General features: G+C 48.7%; 5 protein-coding genes across 5 annotated transcripts in view; 3 read left to right on the forward strand and 2 right to left on the reverse strand.

Annotated features, from left to right (window-relative positions):
• Positions 1–301: 301 nt before the first annotated feature.
• Positions 302–2232, reverse strand: PFICI_12372 (uncharacterized protein; the record flags this gene model as incomplete). Its single annotated transcript, XM_007840953.1, has 5 exons — positions 302–661; positions 719–797; positions 851–1640; positions 1691–1908; positions 1961–2232. The coding sequence occupies 5 exons, from the start codon at positions 2230–2232 to the stop codon at positions 302–304; spliced, it is 1719 nt and encodes a 572-aa protein (XP_007839144.1).
• Positions 2233–3007: 775 nt separating this feature from the next.
• Positions 3008–3921, reverse strand: PFICI_12373 (uncharacterized protein; the record flags this gene model as incomplete). Its single annotated transcript, XM_007840954.1, has 2 exons — positions 3008–3247; positions 3304–3921. 2 exons carry the CDS (start codon positions 3919–3921, stop codon positions 3008–3010), a joined length of 858 nt encoding a protein of 285 aa, XP_007839145.1.
• Positions 3922–4337: 416 nt separating this feature from the next.
• Positions 4338–5581, forward strand: PFICI_12374 (uncharacterized protein; the record flags this gene model as incomplete). Its single annotated transcript, XM_007840955.1, has 3 exons — positions 4338–4697; positions 4818–5353; positions 5416–5581. 3 exons carry the CDS (start codon positions 4338–4340, stop codon positions 5579–5581), a joined length of 1062 nt encoding a protein of 353 aa, XP_007839146.1.
• Positions 5582–6818: 1237 nt separating this feature from the next.
• Positions 6819–7261, forward strand: PFICI_12375 (uncharacterized protein; the record flags this gene model as incomplete). The annotated part of the gene is made up of 2 exons (XM_007840956.1): positions 6819–7165; positions 7234–7261. 2 exons carry the CDS (start codon positions 6819–6821, stop codon positions 7259–7261), a joined length of 375 nt encoding a protein of 124 aa, XP_007839147.1.
• A 1640-nt stretch (positions 7262–8901) lies between these two features.
• Positions 8902–9811, forward strand: part of PFICI_12376 (uncharacterized protein) — a gene marked incomplete at both ends in the record, with an annotated part of 1259 nt that continues 349 nt past the window's right edge. Inside the window, one exon of the mRNA XM_007840957.1 lies at positions 8902–9781. Coding sequence (XP_007839148.1) covers positions 8902–9781 — 880 coding nt within the window. The remainder of the gene's footprint in view (positions 9782–9811) is intronic.

The following is a 9811-nucleotide window of genomic DNA, read 5'->3' on the forward strand; positions in this document are numbered from 1 at the left end:
TTCGTTTTTCCATTTTTCTTTTTTTTTTTATAAAAAAAAAAAATCCCCAGAAAAGGGAAGGGGGAGAGGGGTGGACTTTTGCTGCTGTAAATAGGGTGTGTGAGGCTGTATTCACTATATGGTTGGAGCCAGAATATGAGAGAAGCATGTATTGTGGCTAACTACGGACAGCCCGGAGGCTGTCTTATACTACCACTAGGGTGGCACTGCCACCCTAGCGTCAGGTTAGGCCTGACACGGTGATTTAATCCAAATTTTAGTTTTTCAACAGTTTGCCCTCTGGGCATCCGTATTATGTAAACTAAAACACCGTCTCAGTGAGCAAATCATGTGGCCACTTTGGCTGATCCACCCCGTTGCCTCTTGTGCCAACGTCGAAACGTGGTTCTACCTCTCGATTAGGGAACCGTAGCACCGGCGCCACTATCACCATGTCCTTGCCGATATGTTGGGGGTGATACTTGGTGAAAAACTCGGGCTTCATGATACTAGCGCCGCTCGATTTGATGAGTGTTCCCATGACTCTGGGAAGCAAGTAGAGCATCGAGTGGTAGTGGCGGTAGACGGGAGATCCGTTACGCTGCCAAACATCCTTCCAGACATGCTCTGGGTAAGTGCCCACACTCTCGACGAGCCACTGAGAGTAGTAGTTCAAGGCAATCTATCAATTCTCAGTAGGCTAGAACACAACAAGGGAGGGGAAAAAAAGAGTCCATACCTTTACGGAGAATGATCCGCCTACTTCGGCTCTGCGTAAAAGAGCCGTCATGATTCCAATCGATCCGGCGACACCCGTACTGATACCATGAGTACACAACATGGTCATGACGAACAAGGTTTAGGTACATACCAGTAGTCTGAGTTTGGGAACACAGGAGTGACTGGTTCGTCGTTGCCCATGGCTCTGCCAAATCCGTACGAAACGCCACAGTTTGCATCACTGATTTGTTGCCAGCCGGACCGATGAGCCCACGGACCCTGCCAGCCGTAGCAGTCCTCGCCACAGTATATGATGCCCCTTTCACGTTGCCGACAGAGTTCCGTGATATCCTTTTCGGCAAACCCGTACTTGTCGAGGACACCGGGCCTGTACCCCTGGAGGAAGACATCGGCATCGAGGATGAGACTGCGCAACGTCTCGCGGTCTTCTTCCTTGCGCAGATCGAGGCAGGCATTCCACTTTCCGTGGTTGAGGTCCGGATGCAGAATGGACAAATCAGTCAGATGCGGCGCCGTGATGCGCATAACGCTGGCGCCCAGCTCCGCCAGCGATCTGGACACGGCGGGTCCCGCAATGACGCGGGTCATATCGACAACTTTGAGGCCCGCGAGTGGTCGCGAAGCCGAGGTGTGCGGAGCGTCGGGCCACCAGCACGGCTTTTGGGTCTCGTTGGGATGGGCCTCGAGCTCAAACAGGCTGGTCTGGGCATTGGCTTTCCCGTGCTCGCTGTTGCGAAACTCGTCCACTGTCCAACATATCGTACCCGCTTGCTTGGAGGAGTCGGCGATATCCTGCATTTCCTCTGCGGTATATTGTGCCACTTTTTCGTGATATGGCACCAAGGCTTCATCATATGTGGAAAACTGTTGATCCTCAGGCATATCCAAGGCCTTCAGAATCGGACCCGGGTTCATCGAGCCTGCCGAGGTTGAGAATTAGAAAGCAGGATGATTTGATGGAACAACTTACTATGCACATGGAAGAATCGGTCATCTTTGGTACGGTATATGTTGGTGGCAACCGCACGATACAAGGAGCTGGCGGTCTTGTGTATGTCACGATTGGGGAAATGCTTGAACAGGGCTTCTTGAGTTGCTGGAGAGCCTAAGGAGCTAGCAGTGATATTGTCTCCAGCTGGATCCAGCGTCCAGAGGAAGCTGGACATGATGAACAATTGAGCATGGTCTCTTTCCACTCGTGTTAGTAAGTCGAGGGACAACTTGATATGTGGGTCCTTACGTATTGATCTTGATTTCAACTGGTCCCACGCCGTACTTCTTCTTGAGCAAGACATTGAGAATCGTGGCTTCGTATGCCTTTAGTGCCGAGATACTCTCAGCGAAGCGCCAATTGATGGGCAGTGTTGGCGCATCGCTGCCCTCAAACGTTACGGTGCTGGCTGCTTCTTGAGCCTCGGCTGGGAGGTTCTTCTCCAACAGTGGGTTTCCGAGTATCTCTTTTCGAAAGAGCAGGTCTGTCTGCTCTGGAATAGAGTAGTGTTCTGGCGCCATCTTGATTATAGAGGGTACGACTTTTCAAAAAGACAGATATCAGAGACTGCAAGACACGATACAGATTTGAAATAAAACCAAGTTCGATATAAGGGCGAGTTGACAGCGGATTTCGGTATCTGGTCCTCCCCGCTGCAACACCCCGGGGACTGTGATCCACATAGGCGGTGGAGCAACTGGCAACTGAATGGGGACACTAAAAGACCGGCATAAGACGATGCCGTTGCACTGATGCGCTGCCTGCCCCCTAGAGGTTGATTATAGTGCCAATCCATTATGTCAACCATTATATCGCTGGAGCAGCCGAGGCTAGTAAACATGAAAGCCGTCGAGGGACGGACCCCGCGCAGTATAGATGCCACTGGGAAGCGTCAAGATCCGGAATTGTAGTTATACTGTACCCAAGTACTGAGGGCGACGATTCATTCGTCGGCCCCGCGTTTCTTACTTGGGTTGCATCGATCGGAATCAATTACTTGAAATGTTTGCAAATGCAGATGCTCAATATGATGTTTTCCCATTAGTACCTACATGCACTCGATTGCCTTTTGCGAGTCACATGTGTGTAGTTGCTAAAATCGTAGAATTCAGTTGGAGTTGCGACGTGGGATTCTGCGTAACACGAGATAATCTTGGCGTACAAGTATAGAGATTTACTTATTCCGCTTTGTTGTCTACTAGGTATAGCTCTATGCACTCAGTGATGACGAGTCAGCTGTCATTCGTCCATTCATCAAATCTATCCCTTTGAATGTCGCTGGAAGCTTTATGCTTCCTAGAATGCGGCATTCACGCTGGCGCTTTTGGGAAGATCGATACCTATAGCAGCAGTAGCGCCCGCATCCACTGGCAGAATAGCGCCGGTGATCCATCTGGCGTGGTCAGAGACCAAAAATACTACGGCGCATGCAGCGTCCCAGGCATTTCCCTCGGTGCCCAGCAGCGACCGACCTTTTCGAGCAGCCCGAGTCTCTTCGCTCATTCCATTGGCGTACATCATTGGCGTGTATAACATCTAATTGAACCATTAGCTATCAGTCATTGTTCATTTCAGCAAGGGATAAAACATACGCCGGGGCACACGCAATTGACCCGAATTCCGTCCTTAGAATGATGAGCCGCCATAGCCCGCGTCATGTTGACCACGGCGCCTTTGCTAGTAGGGTAGAGCAAGTGCGGCGTCCCTCCTTTCAAGCCGGCCACGCTGCCCATGTTGACAATGGAGCCCTTGGCAGTACCCTCGTTCTTGAGCATGGCTGGGACAGCATACTTTGTCGTTTGTACCATGCTCGAGATGTTGACCTCGAGCCCTTTGGCCCACTGCTCCATGTCGACCTCGACAGCTGTGCCAGGGGCTCCCGAGATGCCGACGTTGTTGATCAAGATATCGAGCCGACCAAACTTGTCAAGCGCCAACTGCACGGCAGCCTCGCAGTCTGCAGCCAATGTGATATCGCCCTGCATGGCAATGGCGGTGCCGCGGTTGGGCTCTGAATTTGCTAGCTTGACTGTGGCCTCTGCCCATTCCAGGTTCCGGTCCAGGCAAATGACATTGCAACCGTCGTCTGCCAATAACACGGATATTGCTCGACCGTTTCCAATGCCCTCACCCACGCAGCCTGCGCCAGTCACTATCGCGACTTTTCCACGTAGCGACCGTGATGGTGGTTTATCTGGAATGTCCGACATTATACTCTGTAGCACGCCTGTACTTGGATGCCCCGCAGGTGACCTATAGGGCTGGTGCTCTTTTCATACTTTGACCAACCAACCCAGTTCCAATGAGGAGCCTAATGATCAAAGTAAACTATGTGCTCAAGTCTGGTATATCATGAACAACGAAATATAGGTGAGTCACGCAGTCTAAATGTCAAATATAAATAAAAAAAAACATTGCCAAATTTCTATACCTAAATGGCAATACCATCTGGAGCTTACCGCGGGCATGGGGGAGCATGTCATCTGCGGGGTCGGCTGCGGAACTCATGGCTATCCACAATCGGTATACCGAGCGAGCTTCTGCTGATCCTGTGTGCAAGAACGCCAACATTCTCTTTTCGGACTCGTTTGCCTCTTGTTAATCTGATCTATCAGAGTTTGCCGAAATGGCTGATTATACTCAGTATGGAGGCCCCAGTAAGGAATGGCTTGCCATTGCAGACAGCCTGCCGCAGGTCTCGCCAGACGCCCCCCGGAGTCAGCGGAGACGACTCCTCAATGAGATGCGCGAAAAGGCCGCCGCCGAGGGAATGAAGATACTCGGACCGCAGGTGAAGATGCATGACTACTCTATCCCGACGTGCGACGGCTCCAGCATCGAAGCAAGAAGCTACCGTCCTGTGAGTGTGGATAGCAGCAAGGCCCTGCCCGTGTACTATCACCTCCACGGCGGCGGGTGGTTCTTTGGCACACTGGCTTCAGAGGATGCAACTTGTGCGCGCATTGCTATCAATACACAGGTCGTGGTATGTAGAGACTAGCTTTTCATCTAATCCCCTGCTGCGACCTCGAATGAGCATTATTCTACCGGAGTTTACGCTTCTCTTATGCTTACTCCATGGACGCACTACTAAAAGTTAAAATAGGTCTTCAATGTGAACTACCGCCACACGCCCGAACACGTCTATCCAACTGCGTGGGAGGATGTCGAGGATGCATTCGAGTGGCTACACGATCACATTCAAGACATTGGGGGCGATGCCAAGCAGGTTGTCATGGGTGGCGTCTCGGCCGGTGCACAACTTACGGCATCCTTTGTGTTGGGAAAGCACCTGGGCAAGGTTTCCTCTGCTGAGCGCCCGTCGCCTGTGGGTCAGATCTTGATGATCCCAAACTTGGTCAACATGCATTGCTATGAGCCTCTGAAAGCCAAGCTCAAGAGCCCCTCGCTCTCATCCTATGAACAGAACAAGGATGCCGCCATCATGCCCATGCCAGTAGTTCAGTTCTTCATGAATCAACTGAAGATCGATGGCCCGCAGGCCGATGATCTAAGACTTAATCCTATACTTGCATCTGAAGATCAAGTCAAAGGACTTCCTCCAACCGTCTTTGGCATCGCCGGCTGGGATATTCTTAGAGATGAGGGGCTCTTCTGGGCTGAGACGCTTGCTACCCTCAGGTAAGTTGACGCTCTTTGGAAATTCAGTCATAATTGCCTTGCTAAATGTTGCCTTTTTATAGTGTTCCTACAGATGTGCACCTCTTCCCGGGTCTCCCGCACGGTTTCCGCCGAGCAGGAGACAAGCTTGCTGCGTCGGAACGTTGGGACAAGGTCATGGAGAATGGAATAACTTGGGCTCTATCCAACCCTGCTGCTTCGGGCAAATTCGACATTCAGGTCGAATGAGAAGCTCATAACTTGGCACTATGATGACACAATCTAGACACTAGAATAACGCTGCCTAATAGATCAAGACTGCGAACCGCTCGCGGTATCTCAAAGTCTAGAATTTTCTTTACATGCGTTTGATCCACTGGTACAGCAGGATGAATCAGGCAGCACGATTGATATGATATAGTTGAGGAATGTAATGCTTCGAGTGGAGGCTTGGTGAGCGCAAATAGTAACAACTGCTCATACTAGTGCTTCTAACTCACGGCTTTCCGCGGCAAGGATGTCTTGAAAACTCCATGAACGCTGCTCAGCTCCGCCTAGCTGAGCTACGCCTTGCTATAGCTCCGCCCTGTATCGTTCAGCTCAGTCTTCTCGACACTCTATCGGATGTGCAAGGAGTTTTGTAAAGAGAAAACTTATAGTTCCGATTCTTGGAAGCTAAGAGAACTCTCGCTAACTAAACATTCGGACATATATCGTGCCGGCTGCGCTAGGGTTCGGACACGCCTTCATCCGCAGCGACCGTTCCAGGCGGGTTGCCTATAAAATTTAAGCTCTACGAACTACAATCTGGCCGCGGCCGGCAATGGCATGCTAGCGTGTGGAGCTGAAAGACGTAGTGTACATCCTTTGACATTGGGGGCTCGCCGTTGAAAGTGCTAGGAGTGACGACTTTTCGCGAATAAACAAAATAATGTGTGGTGTCTCTATACCAGAAGGTGAGAACCGAGTACCTAGTTTGACTTGAAGTCTGGAGACAAGATGTCAATTGCGCACCAATCACTTCGAGGCTGTGCTTGGAGTAGCGCTATTACAACGCATATATCGACCACTTGTGCACGCCAAGACTTACGGATATAGAAACGCCGGTCAGTATAATGCGCATAGATGCTTGATTTATTCACCCGTTATGTTCAATTGATGGGAAGGTATCGAGAACAAGAAGCTTTCTTTAATTCTCTAGTCATATTATAGGTCAACCTTCAACGCTACTCTAGGTTGACAAGTTAATGAATGAGCAAGAAGATTTCGGTCCTCTTGGGCATGGACCCATGTGTATATGTATATGTTCTATATATAGACGCTATAGGAACTGAGGTTTCTATAGAAGGTCGTGTTATCCTCCTTCGAACAAGAAAATTATCTGAACCATCCTCATCCTCATCTGCACTCTTCACTACACAGTCAACACTACATCTTTACTACATATACATTTTCTCCAGAACTCATCCGATTCTAAACCATCAACATGAAGACCGCCACTATTCTTCTCGCCTTCATTAGCACCGCTTGGGCCGGATGTTACACAACTGGTGACGACTTTCAAAACAAAGACAACGCTCGTTTCAACGCTCAAAGAGCGTGTGAAGGCTATGACGGCAATGCTGGAGCTTTCCAGGGCACCTTCGCGCCCGGGGAGGCCAAGAGCGTCTGTGTTCAGGGCACGACTACGCAAAAGTACAACATGGTTGTCCAGAATCTGAACCTTGATTCTTCATTCGATCTCGCGGATGCTGATTGCACCCTCCGTCTTCACAATGAAATCAATGGCTGCGACAAGGGTGGCGAGTCTGACGTTGCTGGCTGGCACTTCCGGTAAGTTCAATCCCAATCTAACTTTGTACATGCCTACTTCTTTTGCGGACAAGACTGATATTTTCTAGTGTCGATCCCAACAATGGCATTTGCTAGTTTGCTCTGATTTGTCTATTTGATTATGCCATGGGCAAAGATGAGGGAGGGTACAAAGTGCTCAAATCTTGTCTGTCTGTCTTTCTTTCTCAACACATTGATCCCAAAGATTGTTCATGGATCCTGCTTGCGAAACATTTTCAATTATTCCGCTCTTTACGATTATTATTTATGTCTTCCCCCCAATTCACTCTCTTTCACAATATATAACTGAAAATATTATCTTTATGAATAAATATTTACATGCATATTACTCCTATACGCCGGCGAGCTATTATATTACTGTGAAATAACGGATGGATTATCTGCACCATATTAACATAAACCACTCACAGGTATTTGTGAGTAAAAGCATAAATCCATTCAATCTTTTTATGTGCCCGTCCAGGTACGTTCAAGTACAATATACAATAAATAATTTACGTGGCATCAAGAGAAGATTATCGTTATTCAATACTTTTCCTTTTAATGCTTGGGGTGCTTAGGATGACTACATATTTTTTTGGCAGAAGCAAAAGTTCATAATCAGCATCATGCCTCTCGAGTAATCGTGGTTTTCTTTTATGACAAGTTTGATTGTGATAATATATACGCAGCGTGTAGTCATCCTTAAGCTATATACTTATAAGACGTGCAAACTGTCGCATGCGAACAAATTGTGGCGTGCCTTTCTCACTTATAAGTGGCGCAGCAATCGTGTTGTACCTCATAACAACCACCTCGCATCAAGGTCAGCGGCTTTCCGAATGAGCCCACGGTCTTATTTTATTCAAACTCTCGCGCAAAGAATAAAATCAAATTTTACAAATTATTGGACGCATCCACGCGACGCGTTGTTGTGATGTAAAGAATAATTAGGTCTAATGGCGCAGACAGGCACGGCAGGTTGGTAAGCTCACTGATTCCCCATTGTCGGGATGTAGAAGTCGCGCCATCTAAACTATATTATAAATCACCCGTAGCGCGTAATTGTGATTACTGTGCACATTGCAGATTAAGGCATGGGCCCCCCGTTACCCCTCCCAATGCACGCAGTCGCTTCGGCTGGCAGTTGGGGGATCAGTTGGTTCACTGGTAAGCGAGCTGTGGTCTCCCTGTTTTACAAAGCTAAAAAGTCCACGCATACAGATTTTTTTGCACATGGGTGCCCTCAATTTGAGCTATAGCTTTTCATAGTAGCGTAGTTTGTTTCTACGCGTTGTAATTCTGATGAGACTGACATTTGCATTGTTAACATATGATTTGCAGCGTAAATAAGTTGTAACAAGTGTTATTATGTATTGCCAGCATCTTTTAGGTACATAACTACAAGCATAACGTGCTCTATTAGAGAACTTTGATTATGCATAGCAGGGTTGTAGGTCTATCGCCATCTACAGAATTTATAAGCAGGTTGAAGCTCAGTCAGACCTTGACGTGACTGCTCCACCTCGATCGGGCCAAAGTGTAAGGCTGCCAAGCAAATCCAAAGGCCGGTCAAGGATAGTCAAAACAAAATTTATATTATGGCGAAGATTAACTAATTATATAAAGTCTGCCATCGATTTCTCTCGACCTCACAGATAAGTCAATTGAATCCTCCACATAAATCTTCTGCGCGCCCCCCTTGATGCTCGTTCCGCGCAGACCAATTGTACACCATGAGGCTGACTACCATTTTTATATCGTTTCTCTTGTCGCTCGCTACCGCATTGACTCCATGGAATGAATGGAGCCACGGTCGTGTGACACTTCAAGATGTATCAATACATTTTCGCTACTCTGGCACTGGCCCTCCTCTCCTGTTGGTGCACGGGAACCCTCAATATAGCCTGACTTGGCAGACTATCGGACCAATACTGGCCCAGAACTACACAGTCATTGCCCCGGACAATCGCGGTGCTGGAGACTCGTCAATACCGCCCAATGGGGACTACAGCGCTGAGAGCACGGCTGATGACCTGAAAGGCGTGCTCGACTTTCTAGGCATCAACGAGACATATGTTTTTAGTCACGACAAAGGTTCAGGTTTCGCCACCGCGCTTGCTCTCAAATACCCAGCCGCTGTGAGGATGCTTGGACTGAGCGAGTACGCGCTGCCGGGGTTCGGCTACGAGGATGCAGCAATGCCAGCACCATTCTGGGATCTATATGCCAATCCGCAGCTGGCCTTTTTCCAGATTCCTGATTTTGCAGAATTCTTGATTTCGGGCAAAGAAAAGCAGTTCCTCAGCTGGTACTTCTACCACGGTTCATACAGCGGCGGCACATCATTCTCCGAAGACACCTTGAACCAGTACACTACAAGTATCGCCAAGCCCGGATTCTTGAGGGCCATGTTCGGACCCTTTTCTGCTGCATCCGTCGCCGCGGATCACGCCTTTTTTACAACTTCGTTATCCGCGGGGAAAATGGCAACGCCGATCCTTGGCCTTGGGGGAGAAGCGAGTTTTGGTATCCCAAGCATTTTGCAGAGTGTTCTCGGCAATCTCAGCACTACTTCCGAGATCGACGTTGTACCGAAAGCTGGACACTGGATTGGTAAGTGTGTTTGTCTTCTTTTCTTCTTTT

The sequence above is a fragment of the Pestalotiopsis fici genome, assembly GCF_000516985.1.
Source record: "Pestalotiopsis fici W106-1 unplaced genomic scaffold PFICI_Scf_10, whole genome shotgun sequence".
NCBI lineage: Eukaryota > Fungi > Ascomycota > Sordariomycetes > Amphisphaeriales > Sporocadaceae > Pestalotiopsis > Pestalotiopsis fici.